At 41.1% G+C, this 25007-nt stretch overlaps 1 protein-coding gene across 1 annotated transcript in view; it reads right to left on the bottom strand.

Moving 5' to 3' along the window:
• Window positions 1-6849: 6849 nt before the first annotated feature.
• KMT2A (lysine methyltransferase 2A) overlaps window positions 6850-25007 on the bottom strand; it is a 409829-nt gene continuing 391671 nt past the window's right edge. Inside the window, exons 32-36 of the mRNA XM_089657321.1 lie at window positions 21849-22023; window positions 12157-12264; window positions 11547-11630; window positions 7516-7645; window positions 6850-7412 (exon numbers count right to left, since the gene is read on the bottom strand). Of these exons, the coding sequence (XP_089513447.1) occupies window positions 7137-7412; window positions 7516-7645; window positions 11547-11630; window positions 12157-12264; window positions 21849-22023 (773 nt within the window). The 3' untranslated portion in view covers window positions 6850-7136. The remainder of the gene's footprint in view (window positions 7413-7515; window positions 7646-11546; window positions 11631-12156; window positions 12265-21848; window positions 22024-25007) is intronic.

Raw genomic sequence — 25007 nt, forward strand, 5'->3', positions numbered from 1 at the left:
ATTCCATAGGCAATGGGGGTTGATTTACTTAAACTGGAGAGTGCAAAATCTGGTGCCGCTCTTCATAGAAACCAATCAGCTTCCAGGGGTTTTGTTGAAGCTTAATTAAACAAGCTAAAGTTAAAAGCTGATTGGCTACCATGTACAGCTGCACAAAATTTTGCACTCTCCAGTTTTAGTAAATCACCCCTCTGTTTTTACAAGAAGCTGTCTCAAGATGTACAATTTTGGAATGCATTGTGGAAGATAAAAAAAAAAATTCCTTTTATCCAGGACTGAAAAGAGGAGGGAAAAAAAGAAAGAAAAAGTATTTGGTGGGTTTTGGTGTATTATAAGGTACATTGCGCTCTTACATATACTTATGGAGAGTAAATATCAGCTAGCAATGAAATCTACTCTGACCTTCATATTTTCTTGCATTCTGCCTGCACTCCATGCCATGGATACCATCCAACCTCTGATTGCATGGTCCTGACAGCAGTGGATGATGCAGTTGTATGGATTCCTAATCATCAGATGCCACTGTTGAACAGTTAGTCAAGGGTTGTCACGACTTAAACAAGTTAACAGCTTTGGGCTGTTACAAAAAAAAACAAACCCCGACCTTTCCACAATGCCACTGCCGCACAAAATCCGTTAAACACAGTTGCATCCTAAACATATAGCTTTCTGCTAAGTTTACTGTATAGTATTGAAAACGAGAAATAGACCCGTTATAACAGATAAATTGCTTATCCCGGTCTATCGGGCAACATTCACACTAAAGTAGCACAGGAAAGAAACGTGTTAGACTTGTAGTGCCATTGTTAATTGCATCCAAAATGCAGCACGCAGATGCATATTTCTGCATAAGAAAAAAAGCACAGCAAACATGCTGCTAAATGCATGAAGCACAAAAAAATGCAAACGTTGCTTTGCCACATCCAGCTAAATCCATTGAAATAAACTATTATGCTTGCAGCATAGCAACACACAAAAAAGAAGAGAAAAAAGAATGTGTGCATATGTGAGATGCCCGATATTGTACAACATAGTTTGAATGGAACCTAAGACTGTATGTACTTTATTTTCAAAAAACAGCACTGAATATGCATATTAAAAATGTACCAATAAACTGTTAGCAGTGTCACCCATGTTGATGATGTGTACAACTACACAAGTTTAAAAAGCCACTAAACCTAAAAAGCATGTTATTTCACAAGTCAGTAACATTAACAAATATATATATATATATATATATATATATATATTTAAGAAATGCAGTTGATTGCTCATCGCTGCAAGTCAATGGACAATTTCGATTGTAAAGATAGTCAAATAAGTGGCCAGTGAATGGGCAAAGACTTGAGGAAAGTGAGGTTCACAAAGTTTTAATAAACTTCTGGCCTGAAACAGCCAAGATAGTCCGGATAGATCTATTCTACTAATTTTCAGCAAAGTGTTGATATTCTGCTTCTAGGCAACACAAAGCACATCTATCCACCATATCTAATCCACCATCATGTCAGATGTAGGAATGTAGAAACAGCCAAAACTGTACTGAAAGTAGAATCTGCAATTATTATGTGGACACTTTATTGCAACTACTATAGAACAGTGGTCTCCAAATTACAGCATGGGAGCCAGATGTGGCCCTATGGAAACTATTCCATCAACGTTGGGAGCACCATTCCCTTACTGACATCAACTGAGCACTATTCTTGTCATTGGTTTTAATGGGAGGGATAGTGCTCCATTGTTGATATCAATGATGGGGCACTGGGCATTTTCTACTCCCACTGGCCACCCTAAAGCCTGAAGGACAGTAAACTGGCCCTTTGCTTAGAAAGTTCAGAGAGGGGGCACTCTAATACAGAAGGTATGTTACTTGTTTAGATCATCAGGTGAAAACAGATGGTAAAAAAGCCTAAAGAAAATAATTAATGCAGCCACTATATCTAAGGATTGGTAAGCTGCAACATATTAAATTTTTGGATTTAATATCGCTTAAATTGGGGGGGGGGGGGGGCACTTCCAGATTCACAGTGGGAATAAAACATGTTTGTACAAATTTCTCCCCAGATGGATACAAGGCTAAAAAGCACTTGGGGAAGAAAACCACTTGTTAGGATGTTTCCAAACAGGAAAACAGGAGCACTGGGAGTATTTGTGGGCTTAGGAGTTTTAAAGGACCCAAGACTGGAAACTGGTAGAAGAAAGTGGCTGTTCCGTCTAGGTTTAGAGCGAAGTGCAGCTCATCAATAAGAAACGGTCTCTGAAACCTCCAAGGCAGTGGGTAAATCAGGTAAGAGGCTTTGTGTGAGAAGGTGTGGAATTGCAATTTTGATCTATGTTGTCAGACTCAGCAAATAACTGGGCAATTTGGGTCATAAGCTCTTGCATGACTGTAGTAAAAACCTCAGCCGGTTAGAGCACAAACAGCCAACAATGCTAATAAGGACTCAGATGTCAAAATAGGCTCGAGAAACAGAGGGTGTGATTGCAGGCTGCAGGCAGCGAGACCATAAGTGGGTGCACAGCAAGCAGTGACAGAGCCATTAGTAGAGTGTGAACTAGGGGCACCTGTTACAGTTGGATTCAACTATTTCCCCCACAATGGATCTGTGATTCCGGAGAAGGGCTCAGTGGTATTACCGCCACATGGCGGCTGTGTGTGGAAGTCTTTTCAGGGCTTGGAGCAGTGGGTACCTAAGGAAGTATTCTTCACAAATGTATGTGACATTTTCTCCAATTATTTCTATAACAACATTTTACATAAGCTTGTGGCCATACAATACTTCCTTATAGGTAATCCTAATAAAGAGCAAACAACGTTTGATAGGTTGCGCTCATTTAAAAGTTTTAATTATTTATTGTGCATGGCTACTTATGTTTTGGGTTTAGTGGCTCTCAAATTCCAGCTGAAGTCTCGGCCCAAGCAAACTAAATTTTCTACGCCTTGTCCATTTTATTTTATTAATCCCCTCCCAGCTGAAAATCCTATTACCTCATAGTAATGTGCAATAGGCTGCTGTGCCAGAGCAAGACAAAAATTATGAGTGCAGCGCTAATCAGTATCTAATAGAACCGTAATACAATATACTCAATCCCCAAAATAAATCCAAGATACTCAATACATATACAGTGTCATGCATGTATTCCCTCATGGGGAATATCTAGTGCAAAAACGTGAAAATAAAGTAATATATACTATAATAACATATAGTATAGATATTTTCTAGAGAGTGATCCATACTGATAGGATCGTGTGATCCTGAAAGCGTGCTGGCCCCTTGGGGTCTAAGGAAGGAGGTGAGGGGGCATTTTGGCTGTTAAGGATTGTCACGTGTGCATCACGTACACTGCACATAATTTTGCATGAAGAGTGGAGTGTGAAGTTCATCATTAAGCACAGCATCATCAGTATTATTATTATTAACTTTGGACTTTTCTCGTATTTGAACGATCGTTTATTCCTTTGTGCACTTTTTGTGTGGCACTGTTTATTATTAGTATATATGTTATTATAGTATATATTACTTTATTTTCACGTTTTTGCACGAGATATTCCCTATGAGGGAATACATGCATGACACTGTATATGTATTGAGTATCTTGGATTTATTTTGGGGATTGAGTATATTGTATTACGGTTCTATTAGATACTGATTAGCGCTGCACTCATAATTTTTGCACTGTTTATTCACTTATTTTGGGTATAAGCTTAGTGTCAGCAGCTTATGGTTATAGGGTAGGAGTCCTTGTGAGCGCAGGAGGTTTTTTGTAATTATCTTTGTGCCAGAGCAAGAGTATCTCTCAATCACCCATTATACTGACACCCCCTGCAGTGTCAGACCCAAACTTATCCAATCAGAAATGCTTACTCATCTCAGCAAGTTGTGCTTATTGGATACTGTAGAAGGCTGTCTTCGCTAAACTCCTTCTGGAAATGCTGGCTTCCCCATCATGCTTATGGCAGATAGGAACTAATGACATTTCCATTACCTTTCTGATCTTCTTATTGCCAGAGGATCACCAGAACAGCCAGGTAACTCGCATTTTAAACACAGGCTTTACCAGTTATTTTTCTCATGACAGGTTTACTTTCAAGTTTGGCATGTACTTTACATGCGTACAATCAAGGGCAATTCAGTAGCTTTTTCTACTTACTTATGCCAAGAATGAAATGCAAACATACTCTAACCCGATAACTGTGTGCATTTCTTTAAATCAGTACTCCAGCCTTACCTTCTGTCTTTCACAGTTGCTCTCCTGAAATTGCTTACTCTAAGCTTTTCACACCGTGCATTAGAAGGTGCACCAAGTCAGACAGTCAGCCTCATTCTCTGCCTGACCAACTTTCAGCATCCTCTAGTCTTTTCCTCCTCATCTAACTATGCCTGGTCCGCTCCTTTCAATTATTGGATTCAAGTTTATTTAGTCATGGAGGCTGAACATCACACATGGGCAATACCTAGTGCACTCTGTATGAAAACAATCTGCTGAGGACTGCCGACACCTCTAGATTGACATTCACCTATCAAGGCATTTTTCTAATATCATAATATTCCAAGACTGCCAACTGCTTGCATCAGGGCTGAGGGCTATCCGGGTGAGTCCTGCGACAGTGGTCTGTATGTGTTTTTGTTTCCTTTTTTAGGAAGCCATTTACAGAATCCTGCTGGCCCCTTTCCATCAGCTGTGATCTGTCCGCTTTGGTGTCTTATTTTTGACACCAGGTCAAAAATAACATATGCAAAGGAAATGGAAAGGCATTTTTTAATTTTCATTAGTATGCTGATAAGGGGAGGAAAAGGAGGAACCAGAGAAGGCAACATATAAATAGAAAAACTTCAGCTTTAAAGCCTCAGCGATTCCACCTTTGGCTGCAGCACTTCAGCCTAATAAATTGTATATGCTTTTTGGCAGCCTACCAAGTGATTGCATTAAAAATGAAGCATGAGAGCAGATACGGTAACACCACCAAATACTAGGAGTAATCAGTAGGTGACTTAATCACTTTCTGTGCTCCTAAAACTCAATAAACAAACTATTTCCTCAACTTGACAGATTGGCAATTTAGGAGCTGGAAAAATCCTTCTAGTGTCAGGGCTGTAATGTCAGTACTATCTAGTGAAAAGAATGGCTACAGTATAGAACACAGAATGCCATTAGCAGGTGATACCTCTAACTTTAGGAATGCCTAACAATAACAAGGGCACTGCATAACCAAGACATTTTAAGAACTACACCATCAACCAAACATAAATCCTTATTTTATATTATTCTGGTAGTATACGCTGTAATGCGAGGAGACTCTACCAGAACAAACAAGAACGAACTCTGAACATATTCAATGTGAGCTCTATCAATGATCTGCTTCCAATGTAACACTCTGTACAGGGTTGGTTATCCAGAAGAATACTAATTATGTATCCATCAACCAAGTAGTCACATCTATGTAATCTAAAATAATGTCTACCTGAGAGTAATTTATAAATGTAAACCCCCTCTCCTTGTTTTCTTGATGCTGTCATTTTATTTCAGCAAGATGCTGCTGAAACCTCGAGATTGTTATCTGGAGAAAACAAGCATACATTAAAACAATAAATAATTCCTACAGCATAGACATACCCCACAGGGTTTCCTCAATGTATCGATAAAGAAAATATGCCTCAGTGTTTATACAAAAGGAGAGAATGACTATTCTCAAAGCTAACTATGATGTTTACCTGTTCAGCAGTTTATGATTAAAAAATAAGCAAAAAAAAAAAAAAGAACTGATACACCTAAACTCTTACCATTCTCATGCTTTAAGTGCTTCCATATCTAATATTTAAGTGCTTCCATTAGAAAAATAGAGAATATTTACATTTAGTTAAACAAAATCTTAAATACAAAGAAGAGAAGATGTAAACAGAACATGGGAGATGAAAGATTGCTAATCTTTATAAAGGGCAACTTGGTGCAAATAAAAACTGGATAGTATATCAGCTGTGATTAAAGATTTAGAGGATGCTTTGAAATGTGGTGGTGACTGGGAGCTCTACAGCCCCACTTAGTGTCATGAGCTCACCCCCATTCTTGAAAACAGAATAGCTATTTTTAAAAGAGCAGATATTTTTCTTCAATGCATGGTTTTACAATAAATATACTTTTCCTGCAAGACAGGAGACCCAGACTGTTCTTGCATTTTTCCCAATTGCTAATACTATTCAAATGTCTTCTTCTGTGCAAAACCTAAAATAGCAGGTTAAAAAAAACGTTACAAGTGTGCCACACTTAAACTTTGTCAGCACATGGTAGCTCAGGGAGTGGTATCTCTCCATTGATTTGGCCTCTACATTAAAACATTCAGCATATTTCTTATTAGGACCATAACATTATCTGTTTTATTGTATACAAATATGGAAGCGAAGATAATACAAGTCACGGCTAGCTAATGCCCCCCAAAAATATTAGAGTTCCGGAACAGTTAGGGCGAGCCACTCTTTCTGGCACCACTGCCTGCTTGATTTACCTGAACCTATATCATTGAAGAGTGTTGCCTGCATTTGCTTCTTTGTGTTAGTACGGTAAGAACGTCCTTTCTGGAAACCTCAGTGGTGTTACTTGATCTCCTGTCTGCTAAAACTGCATAGACTCACCAGATGTAAAAATCTCAGGACAAGATGGGTGAAAAAAAGACGTGGAGACTTGTTCACTGAAGTGCAGCTCTTATCACCTCTGCAACACTTATATAAAAAGTCCCTAATATAAATAGGCCCATCAGCAGTCTATCAGAACTGACTTTTTTCATTTTTGTTTTTGTTTGTAACAGTGCCATGCAATGTTGGATACGAGCAATAAAAGATAAAAAAAAAAAAAAACTACTAACCATAAGGTATTTACTGCTAGGTGGTAGCAAAGCAGTACACAAACACAAATCTTCACTGTATAGTGGACTATAAGACGGTCAGGTGTTGCGTGTGGACACTATTATACAGCATTGCATTGTTTTTACTGGTGATAAACCTAAAGTGTCTTGCATCCTTAACCACTTGGGAGTGAAATGAAGCAATGGATAGTGACTGAGGTGGTAGGTTTGGCATTGATAAATGGTTCTGCAAATCTTGAGGGTGCTCAATTTCCACCTTTTCGTACATGTAGGAAGGTCTCTAGTTGAGAAACTTGCGGCATTTCTTGGTTCCACAGTTGCAAGCTAGTTTGTTACTAGCGTCTTCAATAGGGAACTTGTAGTCATATGTGAGCTCCTCACCACGATATATTTTCCGCATCGCAAATATAACTATGTGTTTCTGTCCATCAATGGGGATGACACGGGAGTAACAGTTGGGCTCACACGAGTGGTTGATGAAGCGAGCAGCATTGCCATGCATAGTGGCATCAACAACCTCAGAGTCATCTATGCGGAACATGTAGCAACCGATTCCCTACAACAGAAAGTAATTGTTAAGTGTCAAGGAGCTATGTATGGTCATTTGACTAATACAACGGATAAACCCAAAAACAACAAATCTGCTTTTGGCTTCTCACCTTTCCATCATAATACTTTTCTCTTTTGTCAGTCAAAGTGGAACGGATAACATTTCCTGAGTACTCTATTACCATCTCCCCGGCATCAATTGTCCTCTTGCAGAAAAGACCCCGACCATGTATTGGAGATCTGAGAAGAAAGCATTTTTTTTTTTCATACAAAGCATGCAGCTCTGATGAGATAAGTATTTATACTGCAACACAAAATGTGTGTCCTGGTTCACTGCAGCCTCAATGGTTGCCCAAGAGCATTTAGCTTAAAGTGGACTTTTAGTCAAAAAATTAAGTCCTGCTAGATCACTTCAGGCTGGCGCCCTTCGCTGATATATGTAAAACATTAAAAATATGTGCCCATACTGTTTAAAATCTAGTAATACACTGTCTCACCCTACTTTGCACATGATAAGTTGATTTCTATTTTAGGCACTGCCAAAAATGTAGAGGTCAATGTGCTAACAGCCTAAAGATTTACTGCTGCTTAAGGGCTCTGGACTTCAGCAAAATAGCAACCTCCAGCAAAAAGAAACAGGAGCAATGTTGGAGGCAATTTACAGCACAAACTCATTTTGGTAGAATAATTTTTAAAGTGGAATGATGTACTGTATGTTCCTTGCTAAAGAGCATTATTTTTTTATCAAGTTGTTATGGGTAAAGTTCTGCTTTAATATTTTAAGTGCATCTGCACCCAGACTATGGACAGCAATTTATTTACATACTCCTAACAAGCAGTAAAGGAGCTTTAACACAAGCCATCCCAAACCTCACTCTAGCTGCATGTACTGCAAAGTAAATAATTCTCAAAAATCACAACAAAGATTGGAAAGTCAGATTTTAATTGCTTTCCAACAGTCTGGAAACACTGTGTGTTCCATTAGATGGCTGGCAGGTTGCCAAGATGCTGCTGCAACAGAATGTAATAGAAGCATACAATGGGTATATAAAAAAGAATCATCCCCTTTTAATAATCACATTTTGTTGCTTTGCAGCCTGAAATGAAGACAGGCACAGTTTTTGTTTTATCCAGCTGTATTTACTCAGTGCAACTTATAACATCCAAGCGAATGATATAACACCAACATGTCAGAGAAAAAATTCAAAAACAGAATCACTGAGTTGGTAAAAGGATCACTCCCTTGTGTCAGTATTTTGTTGAACCACCTTTTGCTTTAATTCCAGCCTTTAGTCTATTGGGATATTTATGATGACACACAAATCTAGTTTTCTACTCCTCACCTCACCACTTCAGTCTTCTCTCACATTACTAACCTACTAAGTGACATATCGGCGTGGATGTCACTCCACTTCCTCAAGCTCAATCTTTCTAAAACGGAGCTCATACTCATCCCTCCAGCCCGTGCCCCCTCCCCTGACTTCTCCATCAAGATCAGTAATACAACCATCAGTCCCTCCCCTCATGCCAGAGTACTAGGTGCAATCCTAGATTCCCATCTGTCTTTTCAGCCCTAAATTCAATCACTGTCCAAATCTTGTAGACTTCACCTTTGAAACATCTCCAAGATATGCCCGTTCTTAACCTTTGAAACTACTAAGCAACTTATTCACTCCCTTGTTATCTCTCGCCTTGACTATTTTAACTCCTCCTCCCCTCTTCAGTCGATCATGAATGCTGCTGCCAGACTCATCCACCTTACTAACCATTCCATATCTGCCACCCCTCTTTGCCAAGCCCTCCACTGGCTTCCCATTGCCCAATGAATAGAAGTCAAAACATTAACAATAACATTTAAAACCATTTATAACTCTGCCCCAAATTACATCACCAATCTTGTCTCCAAATATCACCCAAACCATCCTTTCTGCTCCTCCCATGACCTCCTGCTCTCTAGCTCCCTTGTCTCTTCCTCCCATGCTCATCTCCAGAGCCTTCCCCATCCTCTGGAATTGTCTACCTCAATCTATCAGACTATCACCTACTCTGCCCTCTTTTAGGTGATCCCTGAAAACCTCTCTCTTCAGGGAAGCCTATCCTGCCTTCAGCTAATAAAGGAATCTCCTATTCCTTCTACCAGTCCATCCCCCACAGTTATTACCTTTTGTACAACCAGCCCCTTGCTCTTAGATTATAAGTTCCAAGGAGCAGGGCCCTCTATTGTTGCTGTATTGTCTCCCTTTATTTTGTAAAGTGCTGAGCAAACTGTTGGCGCTATATAAATCCTGTATAATAATATTTCTCTACTAACTTTGCACATCCAGACTTTGCAATATTTGCCCACTTTTCTTTGCAGAACTGCTCAAGTTCAGTTAAATTTGGTGGTGATCGTTTGTAGACTGCAGTCTTCAAGTTATTTCACACATTTTCAATGGGGTTTAAGTCTGGGCTTTGACTAGGCCATGGTATGGTCATTGTTGCTGTGTGCTTTGGGTCATTGTCATGTTGGAAGGTAAACTTTCCTCCCATCGACAACTTTCTGGGAGAGGGAAGCAGATTTTACCCAAGAATTTAACAGTGTTTTGCTCCATCCATTTTTCCTTCTATCCTGATAAGTTCTCCACTCGCTGCTGCAGAGAACCCCCCCATAACAGGTTATTACCACCTCCATGTTTTACTGTAGGAATTGTGTTATTTGGATGGTAAGCTGTATTGGATTTTTGCCAGCCTTATCATTTAGTGTTGAGACCAAATATTTAAATTTTAGTCTCATCTAACGACAACACCTTTTTCCCATGTGGCCTCAGAATCTTCAAGTTGTGTTTTGGCAAAGCTTAGCTGTGACTGCAGCACATACTTCATAACCGCTTCCTTGATCCGGAAAAAATGAGGCTTGACGATGACATCCCTGGGAGGCCCCCCCTGCCGAGGGGGGATCAATGCTCTATGGATACTATCTATCTCAAGATGAAGGTCATCAATATCAGGCAAAGCAGACCACATGAGAGTGAGCTCCTTAACCGACTCAGGGAGACCTCGAATGCGAAAATTGTATCGCCTGGCCCGATTCTCCAAATCATCAATTTTAGAATATGCTTCCTCCAGGCGATCTTGCAAATCCGTAATCATGTTGGAATTTTGAGAGACACTATGGGCTGTCAGATCAACTTTAGCCTCGATACTGTCCAAGCGTTGGCCCAGGGCCTGGAAATCCTGCTTAAGGTCAGCCGCCAACTTTGAGGTAGCTCTATCTAGTTCGCATTGCAGCAAATCTGCGAACCGAGCTATCAGGGTCACGTCACCTGAATATTGTGGCAGGTCTGGAGGGCTGTCATCTGCGGGCTCTGGACCGCTATTCTGGCTGGAGAAGATGGCAGCGATCTCGCCACTCAGTGGCGAGGAGACAGGGGAGTCACGGCCTAAGGAACAGGCAGAAGCCTGGGACTCTGGTGCTACAGGGCTGGAAGGTGACCGGAGGGGCTGCAGGGGGTCACTCACCCCAGCCAGTGATGCTGGCACAGTCCTCCTCGATCCTGGTGGGGATGAAGTGCCTGATTTTCCCCCCTGGGGGAGAAGTGCTGCTGTGGAAGAGGCAGAGGAGGTGACAGAAGCCACGGGCGCCGATCCGGGCACCATCTTGGGCCTCCCAGTCCCCGCAGGGAGCAGCATCTGGGAGCCTCCACGACTCTTCCCCGCTGTCTTTCCCGGCATCATGCGGGTGTCTGAGGCGCCGGAGGTGTGCGGAGCTATCGCCGGGACTTCCGATCCCGGCGGCCGCGCATGCGTCCTTGATAACTGTGATTTTAGTAGAGTTAATCTTTATATCACTCATTCTGTCCCTGCTCCACTGAAATGTTCGCTGCATGTACTCCGGTGGGGGGGAAGGGGGATTCGGGCATGGTGGTGGAGTTAGCCCTATAAAAAAGGTTACTCTACAAAAAATAAAGATACAGGATAACCTAAATATAACATAAAAGGCAAAAAAGAGCAAAGTTCTTATGGAACAACCAAAAGAATTTTGAAAAGATGGCTGGAAAAAAACAAATCATCTGACCAATCCATGCTGACTTTTTATATCGGAAAGTAAATTGCTGAATATTCAATGATATATAGTACATTCACAAATAAAGTGGTTATCTACCTGTAGACACCTACTGCCTCTTTGGATGTCTTCTTAAGATGACGAAATCTCATTGGCATAGGCAGGTCCATACTGGTGGCCCTCCTATAAAAAAAAATTAAATGTGTTAATTACTGCAATAACTTCAATAAGTTAAATTAATATCTAAACTTTGCACTTTACAAATCCCCTACTGCTAAATATGGCTAACACTCACTGAAATACAGAAAAAAATCCAGTACACCTGTGCAAACATACCACACTTGCTGGACTCATACAAAGATCTATGAAAGCTGACTTTCCTGCAACCCATCCAATGTGAATAGTCTGTGCTGGTCCCCTTTAGCTGCTAGATTGCACTATGCATATAGCAATAATAAGATATGCTATACAAAGAGAAGTAATTGATAAAGAGCTGCATTGGGTGTTATAATTTACATCATGCCTACCCTTTCTACCAAAGAAGATATGCATAATCAACAAATTACTCAAATATGCCATGTAACTCCTCTGCCTGAATCCAAATTTCCTCTTTAAAAGCACAGCTATGGACCATTCACTTGCAAAGATAATTATAACTGAAGAAATTAGGATGCTTCAGCACTTTGAGCATAAAATAAACAGACACTACCTAACAGATTTCAGCTGCACCTCTTCCTCATCCTCTTCATTTGGTTTATATTCTGGAGGTTGCCGATGTTTTGAAGCCAAGAAGTTAAACATGTCAAAAGTGGATTTCCTGGAAAACAGAGGAATTATTAAATTATTATTAATTATTAAATTAATTCACACCTTGCTAGACAGGAAAAGCAAAATTAAAAAAAAGGGAAAACGATGGAAAAGAAAAATTACTTATGTCTACTAAACACATTTTCTATTGTTATTCTAGACATTTTCACATATAAAAAAAGCATTTCTGAATTTACCATAACAACCAATTTTTGGAGCACAGGAAACAAGATGTATTATTCTGGCAAAGACTTATGCTGCTACCTTCAGGATTGGATATTGGAAAACAAATCTGGTAAGGACAGCTCAGTATAACCCATTTAACTCTCACAGTGGCTAAATGGTTAGCACTTCCGCCTGGCAGTACTCGGGTCGTTGAATGCTATCATGGCTGCATTTCCCCCCATAAACTCAGATACAGTAGCTAAAAATTCCTACCTAGATAGAATCAAGGAAAGAGTTACCCCTGAAGGGATCAGGTAAGACTCTGAGAAATACTGTGGCTCAAGGCAGGGACAGTGGTCAGTGTTATATGTGTCAGGAAAATATGAAATATATATATATAAAGGACACTGAAAGACTGGTGGTCAGTGTGCTTAGGATCTGCCATACTAAGCATACAGTGAGGGATTGACCACAAGGGTACAAACTCACGGAAAAAAAAAGAAATATTGAAATATATATAAAGGACACTGAAAGACTGGTGGTCAGTGTGCTTAGGATCTGCCATACTAAGCATACAGTGAGGGATTGACCACAAGGGTACAAACTCACGGAAAAAAAAAGTTGCTTGAGCAGGAAGAGTTAATGCTGTCTGTGAATGTCCTGCATCATGATGTGAATGTGGCTGAAGGAGACGGAAGTAAAAGCTAAGCTTGTCCGTGTGCACTCTGTAAAAATGGCATGAGCATGGTAAGTACAATTAACTTGAACAGAGGCTATGCAGACTCAGTAGGGGTGCATGGGTAGTAAAGCGCTGTGTAAGCTGCTGCCTGTGCTCTGGTATTACCCATTAGGGGACAGACTGGGACATAGAAAAGCACACATCATGCTCCAGGGCACACATCATGTTCCAGGGCAAACGCTCAGACCTAGGGTGATCCAAAGACCCATTGGCCCTCCAAACATAACAGTCTAGAGCAATTTTTAATCAATTTGAGCTCCAGGATGTTGATGGGGAGCTATTATTTATTGGGTGGCCATGTTCCCTGAACTGTGAGAGATTGTAACACAACTCCCTAGCCTGAGAAGTCAGTATCTATTGCTATCACTTTTCATTGGTAAGGTGGGAATTACTTCCCTATTGTCAAGGCTGGGTTGGAAATCCACCATGCTAGGGGGTTTCTTGCTTTGCTAAATAGAAACACTGGGAAGATGAGAGAAGGGGGCATGTTTAGAGAGGCCTTGAATGGTATTAAGTGAAAGGAATAGCCTCAGAGGAGGCTACCATGAGACACAGAACTCTCAGAAGGAGAGGGATGTCTATTTGACTTTAAGGTTCGGAGTGTGAGATGAAAGTGGCCATCTTGTTTTCTGGAAGAAAGACTTTTGCTTTGGCTTTGTCTAGAATGAGGCCCAAGAATTCCAGGCAAATGGAAGGTCGGAGAGTGGATTTTTGAAATTTGATTATCCAACGAAAAGCCTAAAGAATGTGAATAGTCCCTGTGTATGTTTGCAGATAGTTTAAAGGAAGAGGAGTCCTTCAGAGGAAATATTGTCTAGATATCCAGTGACCTGAATGTCCTGAGTGTTAGTAAAGTCTGTTTTTTTACTTGTATCTACAGGTAAGCCTATAATAAGTCTTACCTGTAGATACTGTAAACATCTCCTCAACGTGCACCGTTTAGGAGATATTTACTTGTGTGGCAGAATCGGTGCATGCACTCTGAAGGAACAGCATGCCTGTGCCACTCTTTCAGAGCGGTGTACCATAAAAAGTGACTCCTGTGCGCATGTGTGGGAGTGACGTCATCTAGGCTCGGCAATTCAAGCTGCCGAAGCCCATGAACCCAGAACAAGGACCAGGTGAAGATGGAAGCTCGGTGACAGCACGCCACTGGAGGGCTTAGTTTTAAGGTAAGTTTCACATAATGTGCCAAGCTACGCTGTGTGTGGCAATAGATACACTGGCTTGGAAGGGGAGGGAATAACCAGGAGTGCCAGTGGGGGACCAGAAATGAGGAGAATCGGGGGCTGCTCTGTGCAAAAACATTGCACAGAACAGGTAAGTAGAACATGTTTGTTATTTTTTTTTAAATAAAACATGATCCTTTACAATCAATCACTTTAAGAGAAGAAAGCAGTAAGGGAGGGGAGGGGGTGCGCGGCGTATGATTGACTCCAACCTTGTTGGAGTCAATCAACCTCTCACATATCTTTGTGGCCTGGTTAAAATGTCCTCCCACCTCCCATTCCTACCCACTCTCTCCCTAACCCTTCGTCTTTTTATTTTCTCTTTCATCTCTTTTCTTTCTATTCTAGATCTTTTTCTTTTCCGTATTGTGTTTGACTTTTATTGGGTAACACACACAGATTTGCATTTGGGCAGTGAGAACAACAAGCTTTGAGAAAAAACATTAGCAGAGCTTTCAGCTTCAGTTTGTGAATGTTGAACACAGATCTGAAATATGTGAAATATGCCTTTCTGCAATCACAAACTGGCCATGCAGCTAAAAAGCTGGCCACACGCCATACACCTATCAGGTTTTTTTTTTTTTTTTTTTTAATCAGTCCTGATCAGTCAGTGGGCTAATCGTAAAAACTGAATGGATTCCCCTATTCACAATTGATGTGTCAGATTTTGACTTTTCAGTCCAGTGCACCTGCTGCCATTTTCAGCACCCCAGTTTCTATGTTTTCATGTATAGGTAATGGAATCAAGGTTAAGTGGCTCAACAATGCACAAAAACATAGGAACTGGGATACAGAAAAATGACAGCAGCCACTCTGGGCTGATAAGTCAAAATTTGAAATATTTGTCTGTAGCAAAAGACAGTTTGTTCCCGAAGGGCTGGAGAGCATACAATAATGAGTGACTTCAGGCAACAGTGAAGCATGTTGGAGGTTCCTTTCAAGTTTGGGGCTATATTTCTGCAAATGAAGCTGGAGATTTGGTCAGGATCAATGGTGTCCTCAATGCTGAGGAATAAAGGTAGATAATAATCCACCATGCCATACCATCAGGGAGGCTTGTGATTGGCCCCAGGTTTTTTGTCAATACTTAATTGAACAAGCTGAGGTTAGAAGCTGATTGGCTACAAGGCACAGCTGCACCAGATTTTGCACTCTCCAGTTTTAGTAAATCCCATTGTATTTTGGGTAGGATAAACAAGTACTTTTCTGTATTTTCAGAAAATGTACTTCGCCTGAAAGAAAAATATTGCAACTAACACATCTGAGCATTGATAAGCTGCCAATATTTTATGTTTTTCCTCGAGTTTAGCTAGAAATGTGCATAAAGCAAAAGGCAAGGATTTGAAAATCTCATAAACCCATATTTTGTTCACACTAGAACATAGAAAACATATCAAATGAATAAATTGAGAAAATTTTGCATATTTAGAAAAAATTAGGCAATTTTGAAAATGATGGCAGCAACACATCTCAAAAAGTAACATCCCCATTTCTTTTAACAGCACTCTGTATACATCTGGAAACTGACTAGACCAGTTGCTGGAATGTTAAGTTAGGAATGTTGTTCCATTCTTGCTTGATATACGATTTTAACAGCTCAACAGTCCTGGGTCGTCTTTGTCGTAATTTTTATTTCAAGATGCGCCAAATATTTTCCATTGGTGAAAGGTTTGCACTTCAGGCAGGCCAGTTAAACACCCGGACTCTTCTACTATGAAGCCATTCTGTTGTCATAGATTAAGTTTAACCACATGCCGCCCAGCCACTGTATAAATACGGCGGCAGGGCAGCACAGCTGGGCAAAAGCACATTTTAAACAGGTAGGGGGCGCGAGCGAGGCGCGCCGCCGCCCTACCTGTCCCGCCGATCACAGCCGCGGATGTCAGTCGCCGGGTCACAGCCGGTCGTTACCGGCTATATCCCGGCGATCGGTGGCAATCGCTGACAGAGTGCATAGCAGCAGTAGCTGTGCTTTCTGTCAGTTCCCTGACAGCTCCAGGACACGCTGATCGGGACAGAAGAGTTTCTCTCTCCCGATCAGCGGTGTTCCCTGCAGTACACACCCCCGCCCCCTAGTAAAACACTCCCCTCACACAGTTTCCCTGAATAATAAACTTAACCCCTTCCTCCCCAGTGCCATTAGTACAGTGTCAGTGTTTTTTTTTTTTTGCACTGATCACTGTATTGGTGTCACTGGGGATATCAGTGACCCCAAGTCAGTACCCCCCAATGTCAGAATGTCCGCCGCAGTCCCGCCATAAGTCGCTGATCACCGCCATAAGTCACTGATCGCCTCTATGTCGCTGATCGCCGCCATTATTAGTATAAAAAAACCCTAAAAATCCCAGTATCTTTCCCGCCATTTGTAAACGCTATAACTTTCACGTAAACCAATTAATTTACACATATTGGGTTTTTTTTTTAGCAAAGACATGTCGCAGAATGCATTTTGGCAGAAATGTATGACTAAATTTGATTTTAAATTTTTTTTTTACTGGACATGTTTTATAGCAAAAAGTCAAAAATATTGTTTTTTTTCCTCAAAATTGTCAGCCTTTTTTTTTATAGCGCAAAAAATAAAAACCGCACAGGCGATCAAATACCACCGAAAGAAAGCTCAATTTGTGGGAAAAAAAGGATGTAAATTTCATTTATGTACCGTATTGTATGACCGCGCAATTGTCCGTTATACTAGCGCAGCGCTGTATAGCAAAAAAATGGCGTAAATTGCAGTATCTATACCATAGTTTGCAGACGCTATAACTTTCACACAAAGCAATCAATATACAATTATTGGGATTTTTTTTAACCAAAAACATGTAGCAGAATACATTTTGGCCTAAATTTATAACCAACTTTGAGTTTACTATATATTTTTTATAGCTGAAAGTAAAAATATTGTTTTTCTTAAAAAATTTTGGCCTTTTTTAATTTATAGCGTGAAGAATAAAAAGCACACAGGCGATCAAATACCACCGAAAGAAAGCTCTATTTGTGTAAAAAAAAGGACGTAAATTTCGTTTGGGTGCAGCATTGCATGACCGCGCAATTATCAGTTGAATTAGTGCAGCGCCGAGTAGCAAAAAGAGGCCTGGTCATTAAGGGGGGTAAATCCTCTGGAGGTCAAGTGGTTAACACTGTCTTACTGAAATATGAAAGGCCTTCCTTGAAAATGATGTTGTCTGGATGGGAGCATCTGCTGCTCTAAAATCTGGATATATCTGTCAGCATTGATGGTGCCTTTCCAGATGTGCAAGCTGACCAATTCTATACCCAATAATGCACCCCTATACCATCAGAGAAGCAGGCTTTTGAACTGAATGCTGATAACAAGCCTGATAGTCCCTCTCCTTTCTAGTCAGGATGATGCAGAGCCAATGGTTGCCAAAACGAGTGTCACATTTCGATTCATCTGACAACACAACAGTTTTCCACTTTGCAACAAACCATTCCAAAGGAGTTCCAACCCAGAGAAGACAGCAGAGTTTCTGGATAATGTTCAGATATGGCTGCTTCTTTGCATGACAGAGCTTTACCTTGCATGTTTGGATGGATTGGAATTGGATTGGTTCACAGGCTGTGAATTTTGGAACTATTCCTGAGCCCATGCAGAAACATGCCTGTTTTAATGCAGTGCTGCCCCAGGGCTTGAAGATCCTTGGCATCCAATATAGTGTTTCTGCCTTGTTCCTTGTGCACAGAGATTTCTCAGATTCTCTGAACCTTTCAACGATATTATGTACTGTAGCTAAAGATAGATTTAAAGCCTTTGCAATTTTATGTAGAGGAAAATTATACAGAAATTGTGCGACAATTTTTATATGCAGTTTTTCAGATTGGTGAACCATTGACCATCTTTACTTCTGAGACACTGACTCTCGAAGATGCTCTTTTTATACCCAGTCATATTACTGACCTGTTGCCAATTAACCTAATTAGTTGCAAAATGTTGTTCCAGCTCATCCGTTAGTACCACTCTGCCAGCTTTTCACTGCCATGTCCCAGCTTTTTTGAGATGTGTTGTTGCCATCAAATTCAAAAGTACCTTATTTTTTTCTAAAAATGGAACACTGTCTCAGTTTAAACATATATGTTTTCTATTGTGAATAAAATATGGGTTTGATAGATTTCACACAGCGTCCCAACTTTTTTGGAATCAGTGTTGTTAATTATGAAAGGGATGGAAGTGAATGGAGCCAAGCCCTGAAGTTATAAAATCAGTTTTACAGCTAGGCAACTAAAAATATCTGGAAGAAGACAAGAAATACTCAGCAGGTTTCGTTGAATAATGTGATTTTTGAACTCCTCGTAAAACCTTTTCTCTGAGTTTGTTTGACACAACAGATCTTCACGACGGATGGGTATGATGTAGCCACCCGCAGGAGAAGGACTCTAGCTGCAAATAAAAAACTAATAGCATGCTCATGGGGTGGCCCCCTACTGGTGGTCAAACCCCCTATGTGCAATACTCAGTTCAGTTGGTAGCCAGAAATAATAGGACAACATGACTGAGTGGGAGTGGTATCCTTCAATGAACTCAGAGAAAAGGAATTTACGTTGAGTACAAAAATGCCATTATCTCTTCTGTTCATTTACTGTCACTGCAGAGCCATAAAGCAGTGCCGTAAAGAAGAAGGGTGGGATCATAAACATAGAAAAAACAAGGTACCACACCCCGGTGGAACTCAAATTGCCACCTGCAAAACTTTCCAGCCAAACCTGGCATCCGCCAGAAAATAAAATACAAATTTGAAATGTAAAAATATCTGGCAGCTGTCGAGACAGCCATGTCAATCTTGCAGAACTTGGTAAAAGTGTGAATATACGACCAAGTAGTTGCCTTACAAATCTAAGCACCTCAAGCAGAATAACATACCCAGGATGCACTTAGCAACCTTGTAGAAAGCGCAGTAAAAGGTAATGGAAATTCTTGGCCTGACAAGGCACAGGCATGAATCATTGGTTTTAGGAACCCATCTAGAAAAAGTACAAGACAAAGCAGCTTTTCCTTTTCTAGGACCATCTAAGTCAATGAACAAGGAATCAAATACCTGAATAGAGGCTGTAGTAGAGAGGTAAACTCTAACGGCTCTAACCACAGCTAGAGAATGGAGAGCCAGAGAAGGTAAGTCTATGTCTTTGTTCAAATGAAAAGCCAACATCACCTTCAGCAAAAATGACAACCAAGGTCAAAGTATCACCTTATGCTTGTATAGAAACAATGAGATGCTTATTGGGAGAGGGAGACAGACCACACAGAGTTCCAGGATCTTGATGGGGAGATTGGTCTCTTTTGGTGACCATTTACCCTGAACTGAAAAGTGACCTATCACACACACCCTCCCTCCACCTCCCCAACTCAAAGAGATTGGCATCTGTGGTCAGGATCCACCAAATGAAGAGACAACTGAAAGCCCAGTACCCTAATGCAATAATGGATGAAGTTCTCAGAGACGTTAGATGGAGGATATGAAAATATGGCTTCTTCTGAATTTTCTCCTGTGGAAGGAAAACTAGGTCCTTGGAGTCCAGACATCCTCCAGTGCCTCGATGGAGAGATTGTGTTCCAGATTCAATGCAGTCTGATTGCAGGAGCAGGTCGTTCAGATAACCCACAATCAATATACTGCAGAAGTGTAAGAGAGCCTGGACCAGACCCAGTATCTTGGTGGAGACTTGTGGTACTGATGTCAGTCCAAAGAGAAGGGCTACAAACTGGTACTGCAGCTCTACACAAACTGTCACAACTTGAAGGAACTGTTGGTGGTTGTAGCAATTGGGGCAAAGAGATAAGCATCCTTGATGTTGATTGAAGCTAGAAAATCCCCCTTGGTGTAGGGAACAGACTCCATGCAAATTTTGTGCAGTTTTAAAAAAGCATTTAAGGCTTTTATATCTAAAATTGGATGGATACTGTCTAGGATTGTGTTAGGACTGAACAAATTGGAATAGAAGCCCCTGAAAGTTTCAGAGAACGGAACCGTGGCAATCAACCTCGACCTTAGGAGCTCTTGAACTGCTGACTGCCGGTCTGCTAGACGATGAGGTGAATGACGCAAGTTGAAGGGGAAGAAACGATCCAGTGGAAAAGACTGGAAATTTATATGTAGCCGAATAAGACCACCTTCAAACATGTATGTCTAAGCTGGGGGACAGCCAGGCGTCTGCAAACAGAGGATGGGGGCAAACCTTCATGCTGAAGTGGGCTTTTTCGTGCATCTCGTTTCAAGTACCAGAGCATTTGGGAAGTTGTCATAGCAACAAGTAAACAAAAACACTCCCAGCTAATCGCAGCCAGTACATGCAAACATCGGCTACAATCCAAATCAAGAATTGACTAAAAGACACATACAATATAAACATCAATAAACTCTTAAAAAAGGTATATAAATACTCTAAACATATTTATAGCAGAAATTAATATTGCCCTCTGCAGCAGGGTATTTCTTAACTTGTTGGCACTGACTGTATGCAAATAGACATCCTTTCTGTGGCTGGACCTTGATCCCAAGAGGCCACTTATCTGAGTAACCAAAGTAAACACACAAGTTGAGAGCACACGCCGGCACATTTACTAGCACCTCACTGAAAGGTCATGTGTCGCCAGTCACAGCCAATCACGGTGGTAACATGATCCTAATCCTCCCACCTAGGCATTAAACTCCTTAAAGGGCCAGGAGGCGCTGGCACCAAGGGGTTAAAGGGACATCATCATTTCATTTATAATAAAACTATACAGGGAACATCAACTTATCGACTCAGTCCAAAAATCACAACAATAAAGATAAAATTAAAATTAAAAAGAGGGCAGAGACACTTATCATTTTAAGACCAAAGAGGTCTGGTTTCCCATGTCAATCAAAGGACATGGGAAGTGGAGCTGGAATGTCCTGCGTGAACGAGGACCCCCTGCTTGCCGGCGCAGCAAGCGTGCCTCCACAGAAATGATGTTCCACTCTTGCCCCCATGAGATCAGTGCTGCAAAAGGGGCAGAAAGACAACAGGAAATGGGGAAAATGGACAAAAACGGTAGACCCTTTATGCATAACTATTGCTCAGGAACAGAAATAGGGGAAAAACCTTGAGCGCTTAATATCACTTTATGTGAAATGGAAGATATGCACTGTGATTAATTTACAAGGACACTTGCTTTATGCACTTTGTTTTCATGTACTATATGGCACATGAACTGGATCTACGCACAGTTGAAAATATTGAATTATCACAGTTAAATTTATCCTTAATATGCGGATTCAGGGATTTACTCTTGGCAGTTGTATTTTATTTTGAGCATTTCACTATATTATATTTGTGCTCCCGCAGCTGGCGACCTCAAAAACATTAGTCATGAAGATCTGCTGTGTCCTTCAATGAACAGTAGAGAAATACATTTTGATGCTAACACCTCTTTAAAGTCATATCTGTATTACTCTACAAAGGTATTTTTTTTTCCTTGCTCACCTATGGTACACCTCCGCTCGTGCTGACCCATGGGGGTTCAGAGGTGGCTCCTCTTCTCCAGCTGGATGATGGAAACGGAACTTATACCTACGACACCTGTTGGCACCATAGAGCTGTTCCACCAGGAACACAACAGCATCATGTATAATTCCAAGCATCTTTAGAGCATTCACACCTATGGATGGAACATACAAGTTAAAGGAGACAAAAAAAATTTAAGTTTTGATTTCAATTATAGTCATCTATAAAAGAGAGTAATGGACATTATTATAGTCAAAGAACTATTTTATTCAAAAGATTTTCAGAATGATTACACACAGGAAGACAAACAATTAAAAAGTTTTAAAATCGAATACAATAGTTCTGATCAGAATAATGCTTAAGTTAGACAAAAATCCTGGTACAAACAAAATGGCTGTCAACCAGCTAGTTATTTATTTATTTCAGGTACTTATATAGCGCCGTCAATTTGCGCAGCGCTTTTACATATATATTGTACATTCACATCAGTCCCTATCCCTCAAGGCGTGTACAATCTAAGGTCCCTAACTCACATTCATACATACACATACTAGGGCAATTTAGACAGGAGCACCTACCAGCATGTCTTTGGAGTGTGGGAGGAAACCGGAGTACCCGGAGGAAACCCACGCAGGCACAGGGAGAACATGCAAACTCCAGGCAGGTGGTGCCGTGGCTGGGATTCGAACCAACAGCCCTAGTGCTGCCAGGCGGAAGTGCTAACCATTTAGCCACTGTGCTGCCCCACAGCTAGTAAAGTCATATCTCAGATGAAAAAAAACAGGGAGATGGTAATGTGTGGGGGAATTTAAAGGAGAGAATAGATAATTAAAAAGAAAAAAAAATGGAGGGAGAGAGGGTCTGAGTAGGACAGGGGAGGGTCTGATAAGGGAGGCTCTGAAACTGAAAAACTGAAACCCTGAAAAAGAACATGCTTGAAGCTGCCTCCAAGGAAGTATGCCAATTCTTTTGCAAATAAGGCAAGGAAAGGGAAGGAGTCGCTAAAGGCTAACCAGCACATACAGTGAAGGAAATAAGTATTTGATCCCTTGCTGATTTTGAATGTTTTCCCACTCACAAAGAAATGATCAGTCTAAACATCGAATGGTAGGTGTATTGTAACACTGAGAGACAGAATAGCAACAAAAAATTCAAAAGAAATGCATGTCTAACAAATTATGCACTGATTTGCATGTTCATGAGTGAAATAAGTATTTGATCCCCTATCATTCAACAGGATTTCTGGCTACCAGGTGTCTTTCCTACAGGTAACAAGCTGAGATTAGAATCAGTCTCTTAAAGGGAGTGCTGCTAATCTCATTTTGTTTCCCGTATAAAAGACACCTGTCCGCAGGCGCAATCAAACAATCATATTCCAAACTCTCCACCATGGCAAAGACCAAAGAGCCATCCAAGGATGTCAGGGACAAGATTGTAGATCTGCACAAGGCTGGACTGGGCTACAAAACTATCGCCAAGCAACTTGGTGAGAAGGTGACAACAGTTGGTGCAATCATTCACAAATGGAAGAAACACAAAACAACTGTCAGTCTGCCTAGGTCTGGTACACCATGCAAGATCTCATCTCGTGAAGTGTCAATGATCATGAGAACAGTGAGGAATCATCCCAGAACTACAAGTGAGGATCTTGTCAATGATCTCCAGGCAGCTAGGACCACAGTCCCCAAGAAAACAATTGGTAACACACTACGCCGACAAGGATTGAAATCCTTGCCCGCAAGGTCCCTCTGCTCAAGAAAGCACATGTCCAGGCCCGTCTGAAGTTTGCCACTGAACATCTGAATGATGCAGAGGAGGACTGGTTGAAAGTGTTGTGGTCAGATGAGACTAAAATCAAGCTCTTTGGCATCAACTCAACTCGCCGTCTTTGGAGGAGGAGGAGGAATTCTGCCTATGACCCCAAAAACACCATCCCAACTGTCAAACATGGTGGTGGAAACATTCTGCTTTGGGGGTGTTTTTCTGCTAAGGGGACAGGAAAACTGCACCGCATCAAAGGGATGATGGACAGGGCAATGTACCATCAAATCTTGGGTAAGAACCTTCTTTCCTCAGCCAGGGCACTGAAAATGGGTCATGGATGGGTGTTCTAGCATGACAATGACCCAAAGCACACGACCAAGGCAACAAAGAAGTGGCTCAAGACGAAGCACATTAAGGTCCTGGAGTGGCCTAGCCAGTCTCCAGACCTTAATCTGATTGAAAATCTGTGGAGGGAGCTGAAAGTTCGAGTTGCCAAACGTCAGCCACCAAACCTTAACAACTTGGAGAGGATCTGCCAAGAGGAGTGGGTCAAAATCCCTCCTGAGATATGTGCAAACCTGTTGGCCAACTATAGGAAACGTCTGACCTCTGTGATTGCCAACAAGGGATTTGCCACCGAGTACTAAGTCATATTTTGTGAAAGGGATCAAATACTTATTTCCCTCATAAACATGCAAATCAGTGCATAATTTGTTAGACATGCATTTCTTTTGAATTTTTTCTTGCTATTCTGTCTCTCAGTGTTACAATACACCTACCATTCAATTTTTAGACTGATCATTTCTTTGTGAGGGGCAAACATTCAAAATCAGCAGAGGATCAAATACTTATTTTCTTCACTGCACATGTCTTCTCGGGACCATGGTCTCCATAGCCATGATCTAATACAGAATCTTGGCTCATTGCAGGAGGTGAGGCAGGGAGGTAGATTTCCAATGTCGGGGTATAGCCACCTGGGCAGCTAGAAGACAGTGCCATAAAATGTTTTTTTTTAAAGATGGACCCAGGGATCATTGACAACAGGACTATAACCAGTAAAGACTGGACCTCGAAGCTGCACATGGGAGTTGTATGAATGTAATACAATGCGGATCAATTAGATTGTAAGCTCCAAGGAGAAGGACCCTCCTAACCCTCTTATATTAAAGTGTATTGTTGCTGTATTGTCTCCCATTATATTGTAAAGCGTTGCGCAAACTGTTGGAGTTATATAAATCCTATATAATAATAATAATTGTTACCAGATGTCCTTCTTCCCCCCCCTTGTAAAAGGGTGGAAGCAACTTTTAATGCAATGGTTTTTGAGAAGCTCTGGTGAGCTTAGCCGCGAGGGGTCTGCCACATGGTGAAGGA

Source organism: Staurois parvus, unplaced genomic scaffold (assembly GCF_062004578.1).
Source record: "Staurois parvus isolate SC_StPar_1 unplaced genomic scaffold, SC_StPar_1.0 ptg000981l, whole genome shotgun sequence".
Lineage (NCBI taxonomy): Eukaryota > Metazoa > Chordata > Amphibia > Anura > Ranidae > Staurois > Staurois parvus.